Source organism: Notechis scutatus, chromosome 1, assembly GCF_049901735.1.
Source record: "Notechis scutatus isolate UNSWTSFEM ecotype Mainland chromosome 1, rNotScu1.2, whole genome shotgun sequence".
NCBI lineage: Eukaryota > Metazoa > Chordata > Lepidosauria > Squamata > Elapidae > Notechis > Notechis scutatus.
The window spans coordinates 278,967,281-278,987,791 of NC_142009.1; the positions used below are offsets into that span (position 1 = coordinate 278,967,281).

The 20,511-nt window shown below is 33.8% G+C and overlaps 1 protein-coding gene across 3 annotated transcripts in view; it reads left to right on the forward strand.

Moving 5' to 3' along the window:
* Positions 1-20,511, forward strand: part of FSIP1 (fibrous sheath interacting protein 1) — an 88,323-nt gene that overhangs the window by 66,948 nt on the left and 864 nt on the right. For all 3 annotated transcript variants that reach the window (XM_087951728.1, XM_087951727.1, XM_087951729.1), the window contains one exon: positions 17,291-17,795. In XM_087951728.1, the coding sequence (XP_087807854.1) occupies positions 17,291-17,795 (505 nt within the window). The remainder of the gene's footprint in view (positions 1-17,290; positions 17,796-20,511) is intronic.

Sequence of the window (20,511 nt, forward strand, 5' to 3'; positions counted from 1 at the left end):
TGCAATGTCCTACCTGTCAATGAATACTTCAGCTTCAACCATAACAACACAAGAGCACACAATAGATACAAACTCAAAGTTAACCGCACCAAACTTGATTGCAGGAAATACGACTTCAGCAATAGAGTGGTCAATGTCTGGAATACTCTACCCGACTCTGTAGTTTCTTCCCCAAACCCCAAAAACTTTAACCTTAGACTGTCTACTATTGACCTCACCCCTTTCCTAAGAGGTCTGTAGGGGCGTGCATAAGCGCACCAACGTGCCTACCGTCCCTGTCCTATTGTTTCTCTTATTCTTCTTTTATTTTTCTTATATGTACCCATTTCATGTATTCACAACTATGTATACACTTATACTTCTTATCTTTTAAACAATTGGCAAATCAAATAAATAAATAAATAAATAAATAAATAAATATCAGTATAGAAACTTTCACACAATGTGCATAACAATCCCATATGTTCTATGCATGTATTTAATTCCTGTAAAATGCAGAGTATGTGTTGAGGCTTTGTAGAAATTGGGTGGAGGCTAAACATTGGCACCTAAATTTAGTTTTCTGAACAGCATGGTTGAATAAGATCATGGTGCATCTAGCATACTTTCCGCTATGATAACAGCTTTTCAAATCTCAAGGATCTTTTTTAGCACTGTTGCTGTTAAGAGATCTTTAAAACTGATAGAAGATAATCTTCAAAAGTTCTGAAAGAAAAGAATAAAACTGCTTTTTTCTAGTATATTTAAACATCTCTGACTTTGTTTTCTAAATGTTTTACAATGTTCTTAGTATTTGGCATTAATGAAGGCTGTTATTTACTTTGGATCTTTGTGAATAAGATTGCTAATATGCTTGAAAAGTAAACTAAATAGCTAGCTTGCTGTGATTATTGAATTTATTTAAATGAATTACTATAATAGGTTTAGGCTGGGTTCCAAAGAAAGGGTGGGTATACATGGCTGATAACCATGCATGTAGTCAGAGTTTTGTTTGCTGATTTCACGGTATTAGCTAGAACAAGTTATATTTCTTTTTAGTTTCTTACTGTATATTTGCTACTGAAGAAAAGCTGTGTACATACTACCTGAAAACAGATTGTCATGTAGTAATGAAACTTTCTCTGCAAATTTGTCACTTCTCTTTATCAAGCAGGGAGTCATACTCTCCGAACTATATAAAACTATACAGTATTTTGACTTATTCAGATTAAAGAAATAAAAAGAGGCCAGGAACCTTCAATAGTATTCAGTATCTTATCTTTAATAAAAGTTTTATCTATTTAAAATGTTTCTGTTTCCACCTATCTTATAACCAAACTCTGGATGCACAGCAATAAAACCATATATATAACTAACCCAAAAGCAATAAAACCAAAGAAGAAGAAAAAAACAGAAAAATCTGGTATCATAGCTACATATTCTCCTGTTATGATGTCATCCTATCCCAGGGCCTGGGGAAAGAACCAGATTTTGATATTCTCTAAATTAAAATGATGGGGGCCTGTTGGATCCCCAAGGCTTGGTTATTCCATTGGACAGGGGCTGCAATGGGAAAGGCATGTATCTAGCAAACTAGAACTGGGGATTTTGAGTTGAGAGAAGACTTGATAAGAATTATACATATTTAAATTTGTTGAATATATGGCTTAAAGATATCTTTAGCCATATATTCCTTTCCTTGCTCATGATGCTAGAACTCAGCGGAACGAACTAATTTGTTTCTCATTCAAAACCAAAAAGAAACCATTCATATACAACATAATAAACTCAAGAATGTTACTGACACAAATACCATAGCTTTATAAAAAATTTATGATGGACAATTTATTATTAAATGGAATCCAAAGACAGCATACTTTGAATACCAGGTGCAGCCAACAAACATGCATGCCCTGCTTATAGACTTCTGAGGGAGACCAGCTGAGTGTTTTGTTTGATTTCTTTTATTTAAAGCAAAAAACATGGTCATCTGTTATGCCCGCCATTGGTTCTTATACCAATGAAAATGCCACAAGAAAAGTATAGCTTCAATTGAATGCAGTAAAGGCAGTACAGATAAAAGTAGTCAGCACTCAGAATGGATCTATGACAATTCGCCATGGCCAACTTGCCATGAACAACTTGCTGCAGAACAACTCGCCATGGTCATCTCGCCACAGGACAACTCGCTGTGGGACAAGAGTTACAATAATATCAAAGAAATGCTGGAATAGAATCATTAAAGAAAGGATACAAAAGGAGGGAAAGAATGAAATGTGAATGGCAAAAATTAAAATATTTTTTATTTATTTTAAGTAATTAAATAGAATTTTTACATTGTCCCACAGCGAGTTGTCCTGTGGTGAGTTGGTCATGATGAGTTGTCCTGCAGCGAGTTGGCCATGATGAGTTGGTTGCAATGAGTTGGCCGTGGTGAGGTAGCTATGGTAAGTTGGCTGCAGCAAGTTGGCTTGGCTGTGGCAAGTTGTCCCATTCCCCTCAGAATGGAGTGGGCTTCATTAGCTGGTAGAAAATTCAAGAAAGGCATTTAGATAGATTTTGTGGTCCAAATAGTCCTAGAACTTGGATGCTACCACAGACAAGATTTGTTTTCTAATCACTGTCAGTTACATAAATTGAAGAAAGGGAAAAGCCTCTTTATTGGATAGGCATAATTGTTTGAAACAATACAATAAATAGGAACATGTCATTTGGAAAAGTCCTAACACAATTTGTCTTATCAAAATTAACAATGTAATTAGACAGAATCCCTTTGCATTCCTTTGTTCTAACATTACTACTATTGATTTGAATTGGTAATTCCATATGTAGTTTTTTGTTTTTGTTTTCATAGACTTAACATTCAAATCCAAGTGACTCTGATTGACTGGAACTATAAAAAAAACCAGAACAGAAAATAACAGAGAAATAAAATATATATATCCAGTAAGGAAAGAAAAAGTTGTTCACATGCAAATTACTTAATATAAATGTTAGATTATAAGGCTTGTGATTATGATTATTGAAATGTTGTGAAATAATAAACAATTATTTGTTCCCAGAAGTAATTGATGATCTTCAGGAACACCATGGGATGCATTAGCCCATAAAATATTCCGCATTGGCCTGATCTAATATTAGCATCTCAATTGCCATCAAAAACAATTCAGATCAGAAGTGTAATCTTTTTGTACAGTGTGATTTGTCAAGCTATAGTTTCAAGGCTGAAGTTTTTTCGTATCTTGTCAGTAGCATTCAATTTAATTCATCATTTTTATTTATTAAAATGTATACCAGGATTTCAGTGTAATGCATCCCAGATGCTTAACAACTATAGAGATCTACTATGAGTAACCCTTCATCCCTCCATCTTCTTACAAGAACAAGTTACTACTCATTAGATATAACTGGCATGACTGTGTTAACTGCAGAAGAATCTGAGCACAGCAAGAGGGAATTGTCCGGACAGGAGAGCAGGAATGTAGAATATGCAAACTTGCAACTATCTTCAATAGATGGGACTTGGGGACATGAGAATAAAAAGGCTAAGACCTCTCTGGATGTGAAGACATGGGAAAAGAGCAGGCTGGATTTAAAGAACTGCATATAAATTATTTATTATGTTTCCTGCTTCTCATAAACTATCAGTGGTCAGTCTATTGTGGTTCCTGGCAGAGAAGTAGCAATAAATACTTAATTTCTAAACTGATAGCTGTCCAGCCATACCAGTATTTGAAGTAGATAGCTCACAAGTAAAAATACAACTATTTGTAAGTTTTACTACAGATACTGGAAAAAATATTAATAAAACAAAATTAGTAGCTACAAAATTTGAGTCATGTATAAAACAGTTCCTTGTTCAAATTTTGCGGTGCTTTCTTCTGTCTGTATATTGTAGTGGGCCTGCATATTGTTATTATAATGGATCAATCCATTCTCAGGCTTTTTGTTTTTTACCTAGCTCTCATATCTAGAAGTATTTGTCCAAGGCTTTGGTGAGTATAGCCTTCTTCATGCTTGTACTGGGGAATACCTAACAGTGATGCCAGGACAGTACTGTATATAGATCTCCATTCCAGTTTCCCAAGCATATCCTGATGGGAGTATAGGTAGAATTATACAGCAGAATCTGGCTATAAAATTTCAAGGCAACTTTTGAAAACAATCAACTTTGTGATTTGTGACTTTTAACTGGGTGACTTTGGTTGCCAGAGTGACTTTCAGCAGTTTTTTTTTTTTTTTACAAAATCTATTTCCCACTGAAATAAAAGGGGAGAAAGAGATTGGGGATCATTTGAAACAGATGGGAAAAATTAAACACTCACTTTTTGTCCATTTTGGTCTTGCGTTCACATTCCTCCAGCAAGTTCAGTTTACTTAAAAATGAAGGAACCTGTTCTACCACATTCCTTTTATATAAAAAGTTTATATCATTATTTATACCAGGGTACAACACTTCAGATAGAGTTGGAGTTGAACTCCCATTCTAGAGTATAACATTGGCCATTCCCCAGCTGATTCCCACGCTCTTGATTCCTACCTGACTTTTAGTTGATTAGTTCTTTCCTCTTGGAAAAATAAATTGCTTACAAGTGACTGACAGCTTACAAATGACTAACAGTTTTTGACTGCTGAAACATACTTTCCCACCTTAGACTAAGAGATGCACTTCACATTTACAATTCCAGTTGGTTTTAGCGTGCATAAAGATAAAAATAATCTGTCTCACAAGAGTTATACACTTCTCGGTATTTCTCCATAGATTTGCCTCCTGATTAGGAGCAAACAAAAGCAGAGCAGCAACGTCTACCTCAATTGAGCAAGTGTTAAGGGCTGCTGAAGCATTCAGTCACTTCTGATTTAAAGACAAAGCAGTGTTGTTTATTCCCAGAGGCCAAGTTGGTAGAGCAATTGCATATAGCAATTGTTCACTCAGAGATGTTTCAGCTGATTCTTTCCGAGGGGCTATTTTGTGATTCACAGGAGCTGTATATTAACTAGAGTTTCTCCCAATGCTGTTGTAGTTGTTGGATGGTGTGTAATGTACTACACAAAAGAGTTCAGCTGAATTAATGTTCTGGTTTAAACAATCCAGAAATTAGGCAACTCATCCACTTGAAATAGTGCAGAATTTAGACAGCTGATGGTATGCTATATCAGTTTAATAGAAGGCAGAAATGGTTTAAGGGAATGCTTGTGATGCTATTAAATGTTGTGAAATCAAAACTAATGAGCCAAGAAATATGAGAAGAGTCAAAAGTTATTTAATTCCCACTAAGAAATGTAATCCATAGGAAATAAAAGAAAAAGGAAAACAAAGAACAGTCTTACTTTTATAATAGATACTCATACTAATTGCTGTCTTGTGTCAATTTGATGCATATGTCATTTCCTTTTTGTGTGTTTTTAAAGAGGGAATATTTTTAAAATAACATTTCCCTGTATATAAAACTAACATTAGAAAGCCAGTTTAGTATAGTGGTTGAGGCATCAGGCTAGAAACCTTGAGACTATGAATTCTAGCCTTGCCTTAGTCACAAAACCAGCTGGGTGACCTTGGGTCACTCACTTTCTATCAGCCCTAGGAAGGAGGCAGTGGCAAATTACTTCTGCAAAACTTTGCCAAGAAAACTGCATGGATTTGTCAGGCAACCTCTGAAAATCAGACATGAGTGAATGAAATTTAATAAAAAGCCTACAGTAGGGATCAGCATTTTCAACATATTCTAAGTCCCATAACCTATAAGCTGTCAATCTTCAGAACTCCATACCCTGCTACTGTTGTTCATCCTTTTGGGGGCTTCTTATTCTCCTCTGCATTTTTATGATCTGACCACTAGAAAAGAAAATCAGGAATGCCTTCTTTCCAGGGATCAGGCAAATCAAATCCCAAAGGAAAAGGAAACACAAATGGAGAACAGCAGTAGTGAGAGTGAAAGTACAATGCCTTTTAAAATCTGACACTGATATCTTATTTATATAATAACAAAAGCACCTGAAAAACCACACTGGTGAGATGATGCTCAGATGGCTTCAGGAAATGCACCTATTTTGGTGCCTTACATCTTCCTTGAAAATTATCCAAAATTTTCCTTCAAAACTTCTGTTTTGTTCTGAACTACATAGACTAACTGGGAAATACTGCCAGAACTGGCCACCTTTGATTACTTTTATCATATAATTTTGTTGAAGATTGAATTAAGGTGCTGAAGATTAAATTTAGTTACACTAAGGAGCACAGTTTCAACATTGCATATTTACTTAAAATTTTGGAAAACCCATAAGAGGAACACTTAAATTGACCTTTACTGAAATTAGTTGGGAAAAATAATCTAATCATCAACCAAGTCACAATCACTTTCTCTCTCTAGGTCACACAGTTTACAGTAGAATTCTACTAGTGATTTTCATTTGTTAGAGGAATCTAATAACTTTTTTTATTACATCTCTTATTTTTGTTCTGACTCATCCTGGGTCTAATTCAAAATCATGAAATCCTTTGAAAGCCTTGCTGGATAGTCAGTCAGTCAGTCAGTCAGTCAATCAGTCAGTCTGTCTATCTATCTATCTATCTATCTATCTATCTATCTATCTATCTATCTATCTATCTATCTATCTATCTATCTATCTATCTATCTATCTATCTATCTATCTATCTATCTATCTATCTATCTATCTATCTATCATCTATCTGTCATCATCATCTATCATCTATCTATCTAATTTATGTATTCACCCATTGCACAAACACATGACTGGGGCTGCATACCACACAATAGAACATTTTAAATCTCCATAACAACCTAAAAATAAAAGGCAAATAGAATGAATATAAAAAAAAAATACTAAGAAAATGGGAGAACAAACATAACTTAATCTCACATGGCCAGCTATCCCTGGTGGAAACAAACAGGTTTAAAGGGCTTTCCAAGGTTAACAGAGATGGGGCTAACCTTATCACAAGGGAATGATGATCCAATGCTATAATTCCAAATGCTATAATAGTCTCGTTAATCTCTTATTGTCGTTCATTTATTCTGTGTTATTGATAGGTATGAATGCTTATTGAACTAAAAAGTGCTGAGTGCACGTTCAAACCAAATAATCCTCCCATGATGAGTCAGAAAAAGCAAATAAAACCAACAGTGCATAATAGTGTTGCACATGTGCCAGTTAAACATCAGTTACAAGTTTCTTTAGACATGTTCTTATCCACTGAAATACACTCATAAGAATTTGCATAGCGATCAAGAAAGTGACTTTTAGTAATAATATACAATCATCGATATAAGAGAATATATGTAGCTCAGGCTTGAACTTCATGCTCTCTGAACTTGGTTGTTTTCTTGCAGATGTTTCATTACCAAACTAGGTAACATCATCAGTGCAACTCTGCACGGTTGGAAAGCACCAAGGACCTCACTCACAAATATGCTTATCTGAATAAAGTTCTTCATCATCCATGAAATATTTAAAGTGTACTTACACCGTGTACGTTATTTTTCTTGCCCTAAGAAGAGTCATGCTATCTTGTGGGTATCGCTTCATAATCACACAAAAAATCAACATCATCATCACCACATCATCACCATCGTATTAAATGTATATGTCACCTGACTTTCATTGGCTCTGGGCAGTTTACAAATTGATCTGAAACTTGAAAAACAGGACAATAAAACAATAAAAAAAACCTTTAAAAGATTGGGATGGGAGAATAACAATCTGGGTAGAATCATAGGTTTGCAATATCTTCTTAAACTGTGTTAGTGAATAGAAAGCAACCTGTTCCTGTGATGATTCAGATAATTGTTTGGGGGGGATGTTTTCTCTCAGAACAAATTAATTTTAAAACTTTTTATTAATATTATTTTGTCAATTTATTTATTTATGTTATGCACACATAATGAACAAAACTATGTATAAGCTTTAAAAAAAACACAAAATGTTTTGTTCCATGATTTCACCTGTTAGCAAAAAGAAGGTCGTCATTTTAGTTAGTGGAATTTAGATATTAGAAAAAGTAGCAAATTTTTGTATGCTCCAACCAAGACAGTAACATTGAAAAAAACTAAAAGAAGTCAGAAGAGCAAGATGTAAGAATAGACCTAAACAAGCAAAGACAAAGCTGGGAATCTCAGATGGGAATATCCAAAACATGACATAAAATTTAGGAACTAATGGACTACAGAAACGGGAAAAAATGTAAAAAATATAAAAAAAGGAATTATTTTATTTTTGTTAGTTATTATTTTATAATTCCCAAAGGAACAGACACAAAATTATATCCCAAACTGCTTGGTTAATGACTTATAGCTGAATTTTTATTAATTTTACATTTTAATTTAGTAGTAAAGTAGTAAATTTAACTTAGTAGTAAAGTGGTAAACTTAATTTAGTAGTAAAGTAGCAATAGCGGGATTTTTATCTCAACTTGTTATATCAAGTTGACATGATCAGGAGCCTGGTAGCTGCATTTCCACCTAATACATTTTACTGAAAAGCATAAACTTTTATAAATGAGCTTAAGGGTTCCACATCCACTTTTCTGGCTTTTCATGTCCTGGTCTTAATGGAAAATAAATAAATAAATGCAAGACAATCCCAAATGGTTTACACTAAAGTAGGCATTGGGGACTGATCGTGAAATAGTAGACTCTTTAAAGCCAGTTACTGTATATGCAGTTGATTGATTATTTGTACATCTGGGATTAATTAAGAATGGGAATGCAAAGACCAATGGTCAGTGGCCTTTTTTCCCTATTAAATTAAGGGTGGTAATATTGAAGCTATCTCTGTCAAATTATTTCTCAAAATGCAGTCATATAAACATACATCTGGGAGGAAGTGCTATCAAACGTAGTGACATCCATTTTTTTTAAAAAAAGTGTGATTGTACCATTTTCTATTCTCCGGTACTTTTTAAAAAAATCTGTTATTTTTTTATTTATTTTTTAATGCTGAATGGCTTTAGTGGTCCCTGTTTTTACTGGGGAAATGGAACTGGGCTTTTGTGAATTTTTCCGGTCCCACTCAAACATATTTCCATAAAGTTCAGAGGAACAAGGAAATGCATAAGCCTTCTTCTCTTGAAAGGGTGAGATCCTGTTATTCTTTCTGCAATTTATCTGAAAGTGCATTGTCTTTAAGAATCAAGGTAGCTATTAAAAAGGTATTTGGTGAGCTGAAATAACTGTTTGAATAGACAAGATGAGTTATTGCTCAAATTTTTTTATTACTATACAAAGCATCACTCTTTAAAACTTTACAAAAATAATGAATGTTATTCTTAGGCTTTTCTAACTTCTTCAATATAAACTTTCAGATGGTGATCACCGAGATCACTTGATATCTAAGTAGAAAATAAAAGCATACTAGACATTTATGTGGCTTTTTGTCATTTAAAAGAGCCAAAACCACATTGAAATATTTTTGGCTTACAGAGATGCTTTAACTGAAAGACAAAATTAAGGACTATGTGATGAAACAAGATTCATATTTTTCTTTAAAAAATGGCTGGCATATAACATGGAATAATTAAATACTGTGTGTGCGTGCACATGCCTGTATCTGAGCAAGCAAAATCGGATTGTCAAATAGTATACTGAAAGGGTTCTTTGTGAGGCTCAAGCAGCGTATATGGCACTAACAGATTTATCTCCTAACCTCTAGTTCTTCCTAGAGGTTTTGGAAAAGGCACCATTTTAAGGTTTGATTTAAGAGCAGAAGCAAAGTGGAGAGCTAGAGCCAGTTTAGTATAAAGAATAATATGGAACATCAGTATTTGTATACAGGAATGAAAACTATTAAGCCATAGATTATTAAAATGCAAAATTTATAAGATCTATAAGAGCTGTGGTAGCACAATGGTTAGAATGCAGTATTGCAGACTAACTCTGCTGACTGCCAGCAGTTAGATCCTGACCAGCTCAAGGTTGACTCAACCTTCCATCCTTCTGAGGTCGGTAAAATGAGGACCCAGATTTTTTGGGGCAGTATGCTGACTCTGTAAACTGCTTAGAGATTGCTGTAAAGCAATATTATGGGCTAGTATATAAGTTGAAGTGCTATTGCTATATGTCATTTACATTTTGCAAAGTTTTGTAATTTTCCCTTTATATGTTTGAAGAATAATTTGAGGGCAACTGTACATGTGTCAGATATATATGAAATTATAAAATGATGCATACAGAAATATGCATACATGCATATTTCAGAAAGAGGGTTGCAGGAATTAAGCAAAAGATCAGAAAGAGGTCAGAACTCTTCACTGAAAACTCTTTCACTTTCTGACTAATCGACTATTACTCTTGAGAGCTGTTTAAACACAAATCTATTATTACACAATCTTTCAGAAACCATTTTTCCACATTAGTTCTCAACTTATTAGTAGTTCTCAACTTATGACTGGTTGCTTAGCAACCATTTAAAATTACAATGGACTCCTTTAGGAGATATTTACAATCCAGTTCTGAAGTTGTGAAGGCTGCCCCCATAGTCACATGGCCACATTTTGGGTGCTCAAGAACCGGCTGTACTTTATGGCCATTTGCAGCATCCCGCAGTCATGTGACTGAGTTTTACAACATTTTTGCAGAAAACCAGCATTTCGTTCTGGTTTTTGGCAAAACTGACTCCTAGCAAACTACTGGTTCGCTTAATCACTGTGGCATTTGCTTAATGGCTTTGCATAATTTACAAAGGCTGTAAAATTAGGTTGGTCACATAGGTGATCTATTTTATGAGCATTATGATTTATGACATAATGGACCAGCTCAATTATTGTTATAAGTTGACTATCTAATGGAAATGATTCAGTGTACAGTATCTGCTGCTGTAAGTATTTATGTGGTATGCATGAGAGAGAGAGAAAGAGAGGGAGAGAATATTTCCCCTGGTGCAGGGGATACTCATATTTCTAATGCCATTTTTCTGGTTAAAAACTTTACACCAAATCCTACTTCTCCATTAGTAAAAATATACAAGCCGGGTCTATATATTTTTATACTTTCTCTTCCAGGGCTCAGCTGTTACTATATAACGTTTTCTTCATGATTTCAGAATTGTGCAAAAAGAAAATCTCAACATGTTTGCATGATTCACAGCTGTTACACATCCCCATATAATAATTCAATCATTTGACAATCTTTATCAAATACAGTAATTTTTAATTAACGCAAAGGAAATTTAATTTTTAAATACTGAAATGCCAACAGCTTTTCTTACCCATTATCCTCCTTTCTTTTTTATCTAAACTGTTTTTCTCCCACCGTATACCTGCAGAAAGCTTAGTTTATTGGTTGGTATAAAATGTAAATAAGAAATAAAAGCACTGTAATCATTAATGGGCTTAGGACAGATGTTAGCACCCCCCCCCCCAGGACCTGTACTTGGGTTTTTGTCTCAGGTGAGCAGAACTATGCAGACCAAGCTCCAGGTGACCCATTTCTGGGAAACCTCACTGTTCAATGCTACCTTTTTATGTACTTCTGAAAGAAATGTTTTTTTTCATTTCAGGAAGGATTTTTAGCAATACGTAAAGTTAGCAGCACACTTTTCTCTAATGGCCTCATCACTATACGTGTTTTTTTATTTGTAGATCTGAATAATATATTGTAGCGAAGTACAATATTTAAAATATGCGTGCTGTTCCTCTTATTTTGTTTCTAGAATGCACGTTGGAGAAATCTGTATGAGAAGCAAACTGAACTATGTTCTTTTCTTTCTCTGAGTGCTGTTTGAAGCTAGGTTTTAAACTTCTTTATTTAAAGCGCATATGAAGAATCATAAAAAAGTTACACATTTTAATAACCATTGTTGGCAACCAGTTCCCATTGTAGTGCTCTCACAAAAACAGCTAGAAAACTTTGAATTAGAAACCCTGGATTTCCAAGAGGATTTGCACAAGGTGATTATGAATGGACATTCCTACCACATGCAGAGGACTAGTCCTATAGATTGGATTTATCCTATATCCTCATACAACTGAGGAATGTAGCTAAGCTCAAAAACTGTCAGGTGGAAAATGGCATCTTGGGTCAGGAGAACCATGCTAGTAGCCTCCCTCTAGCTTACATAAAGAGAGCTGCCAGGAAGATTCTTTAGAGGGCATCCAGCATGACTGAATATGAATAAGGAGCTGTTTCATTCGCCCAGCCTCCATTCTCCATTTTTGCAATAAAAGCTATCATCTATATGGACACCGAATTAAGAAAAATAATGAGGCCATTATTTACTGCAGTTCGATCTGAACTGCATAACAATATTCATTCTTCTTTAAATGTGGCCTTCTTTTGTGAATGGTATGCAGATATGTCAGTCAAAATGTATGTCTAAAGAGTTAACCTTTAAATATATTTAATTTAGCTTTCAAATATTTATTTAAATGTTTTAAATATTGAAAGACTGTACAAGTATTGTGAATTCCAGAGGGCTTTCAGTTTGCAGTAAAAGGCCAGAGGATGGTGAAATAAATTAAGGAACGGCAGTGATTGTATTCATACACTGCACAAACTGTAGTGTGATTTGTTTACTTTTGGTTTAGCTATTTATATGAATCTAGCCTCATAGTTTATAAATAGCGGCTTGTGATTTAAGCAAATTAAGCAGACAGTAAATTGTGATTTATTAAAAATTGTAAAATATTGTAAAATGCTAAATTTTTCTCTAGTCTACTAACAAAAGACCAAGAATGTTTATAGATTGAGGCACATATTTTTTTATCTGGAGAAATAGGAATAACTTCCACATAATTATTATGTCATTAGTGCAAACAAAACACCTTGCACCCTGTATTCTCCCTGTTCGCCTTACACATTTTCTTTTTCTTTTGGCTTCAAGAAATAAGAGCTTGCTAATCATAAAAGTTCAACTGGACCAGAGAACCCAAGTCTTAATGATTTCTGGGAGAGATTTGATTTTTCCCACTTAATTCTCCCATGAAACCTCGAAGAGCTGTCTTTGGCTAGATTTTGCCCTTTTTGTTACTATTAGTCACATCAATAATATACAATTAAGGTGTTGCATTTTATCTTTGACAAGAGAAAATTAAGAAATGAAATGGGATTTCTATTGCCAGAACTTTGTTGGGTTCCACTGAACATAGATGTCTCCTCTAAGTTGGCATTTTACAGCTTAATAATTTTAGTATAATTATGTACATTATGACTACCAAGTCTAAGCAGAAAACTAGATGGGTTGATATATGTAACCCAATCTTTTAATTATTTATCCAAATTGTTAGGGATAACATTGGTTACCTAACTTAGTTTGGGTAAAATAATATATATAAACTATGTTAGTGAGTTTAAGTGTATGTATCACTTTAAACTGTAAACCAAGTATTTTGGGTGTGGTTGTAAAATCACCATAAGAGGGAGCAAGAGAGCTCACTGTTTGCTGGCTTATTGGATTGATGATTGATGGTTTGCTAACTGCGTGTTTTCCTTGCTACTGAGTTTGAACTGCGAAGGAAGAAAAAGAGAAAGGAGGTTTGACTTCTTCATATCTCTGACTGCAAAAGAGATATATCACTGGACTGATTGTTTGTAAGTTTAACGACCTCTTTTTCTACACTGGACTTTGCAAACTGAATAACCCCTGGACTGACTGAACTTAGTGTATGAAATATGGACTATTTGACTATGCTATAACTCTTGCTGGAATAAAAACTATTTAACTTGCACAGTGTATCTGTCTTACTGAGTGTAAGCTACTACAACGTTTTTATCTCACATATCTGCCTGCCTGCTAGACTGCCGTTGCACATTCTGCTAGGGTGTATATCCCTAACACAAATGTCAGGCCATGTGCTCATTGTCTCAGCTGATTTACTTCTTGTCAAGAACTATTTGTATAAGGAGGCCAACAAGAAACTTGAGAAGAAAGGAACCCCCGTTCTCTAAGGAACTTCCCCTTAGAGAAAATTGGAAGAGTGATTTTACTGTTACATCTACTGAATAGGCCATTGTTCCTGGATACAGAAAAAAAGAGAAAATTACATACAAAATCTAAACTCATTTTGATTTTTGTACAACAAAACTTCCTTTTACATTCTCCTGAATGGTTAATAATTGATCATCCTTACAAAATCCTCATATTAATTCATTTCAAGATAAATATATTCTGTAAAGTTCAGAAAAGGAACAAAAAACATAAACCAAAATAAAGTCTTGAAATAAGAAAGGCAAGGGAAATATAGTTAAATCTAGTTCATGTCATAGCATTACTATAACTTTCAGTCCCAATCTATTCACGAAACCATTTTTGCATCCTCCATCCTAACAAAGCCTAATATATTGCCTTTTATGCTTTTAACTTCTCATCTTTATCTTTTATAGCATCTCATCAAATTTATCCAACCATGACCATGTAGTTTCAAGGCCCCACCAGCCAAAACCTTTAAGCTCCATTAATTTTCATGTTGTCGTTCAGTATACATATAAATATTTCCCAGTGAACCCAAGGATGATTGGGTGAATTGAAATGATTGGCTGAATTGAATCCAATACTGTTTTACTGAAAGAATTGGTAATACTCCTAAAACATTCAATGTGCTGATTTTAGGTTAGAAAAGTAGAACTTGAAATTTTTCAGGAGTATAAATGGATATTTTATAGATAATGCCTGACCATCCCAAACAAAGTTTTGTCTGTTTGGTGCCTAAGTGAGAGAATAGCTTACTTGTGGAAATCAGCACAAATCAGCAGGAATTTAGTAGCAATCACTTTAATTTAGTTTTTCAATGTTACTGTACTATATACTGAATTTTTAACTGGTTTATATGTGTTATTGATTTAGTTGATATTAAACTGTTAGTGTGTTTTATTTAGATGTCATTTATTATGCAAACATTTTAGTTATATACTTTGATTGATTTTAATTAAGAAATGTCATTCATTTTATGTCTGTATTTTGATTCTAGCTGCTTTCAATATAAATAATAAAATGTTGGTGGAAATATGTTTAATTAAATAGAAAGTCAGTCAAAATAGTTACGGTAGATTTAATCATTTTTTGAGTAGCCATCTGAAAGGTTGACAGAACTTACCCAGTTTTTACATTTCTAGTACTTCTCCTGATTAATAAAAATGTACCTTTGTCCTAGACCAGGGGCGTCAAACTGAAGGCCTTGAGCCAGATCTTGCTCATGGGGTGCTTAGATCTGGCCCACGGGGCTGCCCTGGATACAGTGAAGAATTGGCTCACAGTGCCAGCGAAAACAGAGCTTCGTGTTTGGCTGCCACAGCCTCCTGCAGCCCTCTGCCAGCAAAAAACAGAGCTCGGCCTCCCAAGCTCCATTTTTGCTGATGGTGTGCTTGGGCCACTAGATGCTTCCTCTTCAAAATGAGTGACGTTAAGCTGGCCATGTCTACCCTGGCCACATCCTCCATCTCCCTGAGGTGAAACACAACCCTGATGTGGCCCTCAATGAAATCGAGTTTGACACCCCTGTCCATACTATTTTCAATACCAGTTGATGCAGACAGCTCACTGTGTAGCCCTCTTACAATGAATTGGGTCCAGATTAGCATTTGTGAAAAGCAGAGCTCACAGTCCTGTTACATACGTTGTTCTAGACCCAAAGCTGCACTGAGGATCTTTGGAGATCGTACAAAAGGTCTTTCAGATTATGTGAAGAATTTTTTTTAAAAAAATCAGCAGACACACAATTTTTTAAAAAAACAATATGTAATTATTGAAAGTAGTTGTAGTAATCTCTACTTAAGTAATAATAGTCTCCTGATTCCTTTATGTGTTTAGGTAACTTGATCTGATAATTTTATATTTTACGGAAGTACCATTATATATTGTTTTCTGTACGGTCTATAAAATGTGATTCAATGGTCCATTGTAAGGGTTTTTCTTTTTATCAATGGTGAGATTATAACTAATGACAACAAAATGCACTACTAATTATTCAGTATGATATAAACTACGTAGTTATTAAATAAAATGAACAGGAAAAGAAACTATATTAATATATAAAAACCCATAAAATATCACTTTGGGATTTATTCATCTTTCATCTTATCACTAAATATAGACTATATAGAAATACTTTGCTCCATCTTTTAGTTTTTGGACTATAAAAATATTAAAAAATAGATAACAAATATCTGGAATCCATTTCTTAAGATCAAGAAGGGTTTTTTTTCCTTTTTTCATTTATGTAAGAGTATTTTGCTCAGTACCACATTTGATAAAGCCGATGGCTCATAAAATGACAAATTCTGTCTTTTAGGAATATAATTTAACATCATGCTACTTTGCTGTAAAATTTTGAATAATAACAATAACAATAGTTATTAAAAATAGCAATAGTTTAAATTTGCATCTTGAAATGCCTTATATATTAATTCAAATATTTAAACTGGCATTAAATTTAGGCAGTGTTAGAATTAGGTTTCTGTTAACAACTGTGACCAATATTACTATATACATTACAAAATGAAGTAAAAGAATTAACAGTAATTTCTGACTAATGTAGAAAATTTTGCAAGTTTAAAAAATTGAATATAAGGTCAGGAAAATTCAAAGTTCAGCTGTGGTAACTAACATGTGGTAACAGATGTGGTTATTAATCATCAATGAAGATCATTGTTGAAAATGGTTTCCATATTGAGTTAAATTCTAGATCAGTTATTATTTTCCATGGTTATGTGGCCAGATTACTGTGCACCAAAGCACATGGAATGCTGTTAACTTCCCTCAGAAGTGGTACGCATTTATCTATACTCATTTGCATGCTTTCGAATTGCTACATGGGCAGGAGCTGGGACAAGGAATGGAAGTTCACCCCTTCCATGGCTTGAACCCGGGCTGTCCAGCTGACAAGCTCAGCATCTTTAACCACTGAGCCATCGCATCCCTCCATAAAATATCTATTAGGAATTAATATTTGAATCCTTCTTAAAATATACATTAGTCTTAAGGTATCATTCATCTGGAATACTATATATTGATAGTCAGTTCAGTGAAAAAAGAGAGAGATAAAATCTAAATTAACAATGGGATCTCATATTGTCAGTAGGCTATCTTGTGAGGTGTTTCTCAGGATCACTTCATTTCATTGTTCTAGCAAGTTTGTGTATGCTTTGTTAAAAAAATTTCAAAGGTGACAAGTGTATTTCTAATAACAGATCACACTAAAAATGCCTTGATTCATAATCTGCCCATCTTCATTTCTTTCGGATCTTAATTTATGACATTTAGCCTCATGGTTCAATGGTACCAATATTTTTATGTGCTCTTTTATGATAACGTTATTTGTAACTTCGTTTTGATGGGGGCAACTTTTCCCTTATTTTCGCAGCCAGATGTACCTCTTTGCCTCTCAGAAGAGCAACTTAATGCCCTTCTGGAAGACTGTATGCAAAACCTAAGAAGAGGATGTGATCTTAATTTGACCAGATGTGAAGAAAATTCTGTTGAGAGGATAAGCCCTTGTGATACCTTTGAAGAGAACATGCCAGACTCTAGGAATGAAGTGTTACATGATATCCAGCTACCAGCAAACGAAGAAATGCTTGGAGATGAATATAAAGATGTATTTTCAAAGGAAAATATAGACTCCTGCTTTAATCCCAGCAAGACATTTTTTGAATTTCCCATGTCGGAGAAAAAGGGAAATGAAGAAGACCAAGAGGAGGCACCAGACACTGCTAATGGCTCTGAAGATTTCTTCATGTCAAAGGTTTTCAGTATAGACAAGATGAAAAAGCCTCCTTTTCTTGATGAACCTTTTTATTGTGTCAGCATGAACAATGAACTTTCCACAGATGCCAGCATTCCTAGCATACCACTAAAAACCAGAGGAGGTGAGGCTATTAATAAACTTTTAGACCAAGCATTTGATTATGATTTTAAAAGCCCAGACAAGTCAGGCAGGATTTCATTAAACATATGCACTAATGTTTGATGGTTATGCTGGTTATGCGCAAAAGCACAGAATGAGGTTGAGAATAACAGACCATTTCAAAATGTATTCTGACATTTTTAAACTGACCTAAATAGCAATGATTACTAGTTCTTTTTTAAAAAGTACCAAATATAATGTTTTTGTCAGTTAGTTGTAAGGTGGGTAGGCATATGTTATGATTTCATAGACAAGTATGTTTCTTGTGTTTTTATTTTATACATTGTACAAAAATTTCAAAAATATCAGCTGATAACGTTTTAAATATAAAAAAGCTCAAAATCATAGAAGAGAATGTGTAACTGTTAACATTACTTGGCAATAGTATCTTGATAGATATATTTCCTGTTACAAACCAAAATTGTCTGGCAATCTTTCTTAATTATATAATCAAATAATGCTGCTTGTGACGCATAAACGTCTTAAATTTCAACCTATTTAAGGATATTAGCTGTGCCTCTTTTTCCATGGCAAAATATTTTAAACATGCTACCAAGCTTTTCATTTTTCTCTTTAGTCTTCTCATCTGCATCAATTGTATTAATTGGAAGATTAAATTAGTCTAACATATTCCTCACAATATTTAATAATATTCTTAAACTTTGCTTAAGTGTATTTTTTTATCACACAACAATGTTTATTCTGCTCGTTGCTGGGCAATAAATATTTAATGTTGCTATTGAAATAAGATGCTCCCTCTGAATATCTTGCAAAATCCAGTTGCTCTTTTGCTTGTGATATTTTGAAGTTAATTAACATTGGTACTGGAAGACGGAAGTTAAATCAAATTTTAAAAAAACAGAATATATTCATTTATTTATTTCAGAAGTAAATAGCAATATCTTTCTTACATTGTCTATTGCTGCTTTCCTTGATGAACTTAGGTTGCATTTAGTATTTACTAAATTTCACCTCTTATTTTGCTAATATTTCATGATAGATTTAAAATGCAATGTCCATGGAGGTTCTCAGTCATCAGTTCATAGTTATCCTAAAGATGCTTTTCAAAAGGCAACTGGATTTTCTTGGGTTTTTTTTCCCCTTGAAAATGATTTGCTTAGTTAATATACTCTTCTTTCCCCATTTTTAAATGTGTCAGTATGAATGGATTGTGACTGGTCCATTGTGTTTCTGTTGTCAAAATTGTGATTAAAATTAATGGATTAAATGCCATTGAACAGGGTGGTTTCTCTGAAACAATGCAGTTGTTGAAAAAGAGATTGTATAAGGGGAGGGAGGGAGGAATATCGATAAGAAAATAGATTTAGTTGGCTCTCTTCATGTCTCCTTTGGTTCTACTACTAATGTTAACTATGCTTTGGTTAAACCTCATTGCCCTAATAAATATACTGGTCTTAGGTGCACCAAGATGAAGTCTAGATTTATCCATTCATGCCCTAGGGATAGATTACTAGTGCTACCCTCAGTCACATAGACTGTAATGTTTTCATGTTATTTAAATTTACCTGTGCCTCAGAAGTAGTGCCCAGAACTGTTTGCTGACATCTTTTCACTCAGTTATTTGAAATATTTTATTAATATGTCATGTTGATATCTTTAATGTTGTTTACTTTAACAAGCAGATGCAAATGATGATAACATGGGCTGCATAGATCAGAACATTATATAATTTCTTATAATGGGCAGTTCTGATACATGAGAAATTAGCAATCTAAAATAGCCAAAGTTGAAACCAATAGCAAAAGTGGGAATAAAATGATAATAAAGAATAGATATAAATAATATAGTTACACATGCTTAGAAGATAGATATATATTATTGAACATTGAAGGGTGCTTATTATCTTGGATACCATTTCATTTTTCAGTGTGAGTCCATGCCATTTATATTAGCAACCATTCTGTCTCTGTTGAGTTGAGTCTGTATTTGTGTCTACTTTTTCAAACCTGGATAATCTTCTGATATTATTATTCTATTAGATGAAATGCCAAACTTGTCTAAAATTATCCTGAATTATTCATCAGAATTCATAATATTCCAGTTATCTAGAAATAAACAATAGATGTCTGAATTGATAAGAGATGATATTTTATTTTTTATTAATTAAACAGATTTATGTAACTCACACATAGTGATTCTATAGTTTAAAAGATTCTGTAGTTTAAAAAATATGAGAAAATGTCATACTTATTTTAAGTATAAGACATTTTAAAATTTTAATATTGATATATATTGTTCAACCTTTAAAGTTATTCTGTTGAACCTGGATATAGATAAAAAGTAAAAAGTGGTCTTTCAAATGATTTCTATGGTACTCAGATGTATGGCTTAAATCCAAATTCTATCTGTGAACAGCAAGACTTATTCTTTCCACTCATGAATTTAGATTAGAGGATAAAATTGATTTTAACTAATTCCTCTCTTCCTCTGGAGCAGCTTGAGCCATTGAAATTTTTATGTATTTGGAGAATTAAGAATATTTGTTAGGCTTCCTGAGAGTTTTAGCTTTCACTGAATTAACTACAATTAAGTATTTTGGCCTGGGTCTTGCATACTCTCCAGCATGTGCATAATAGCCTTTAAATACTCCTGTTTCAAGTGATAACAAATAGAATAATTTATTGTGTGAGAATAGATTTGCAATTAATTTCTCTGGG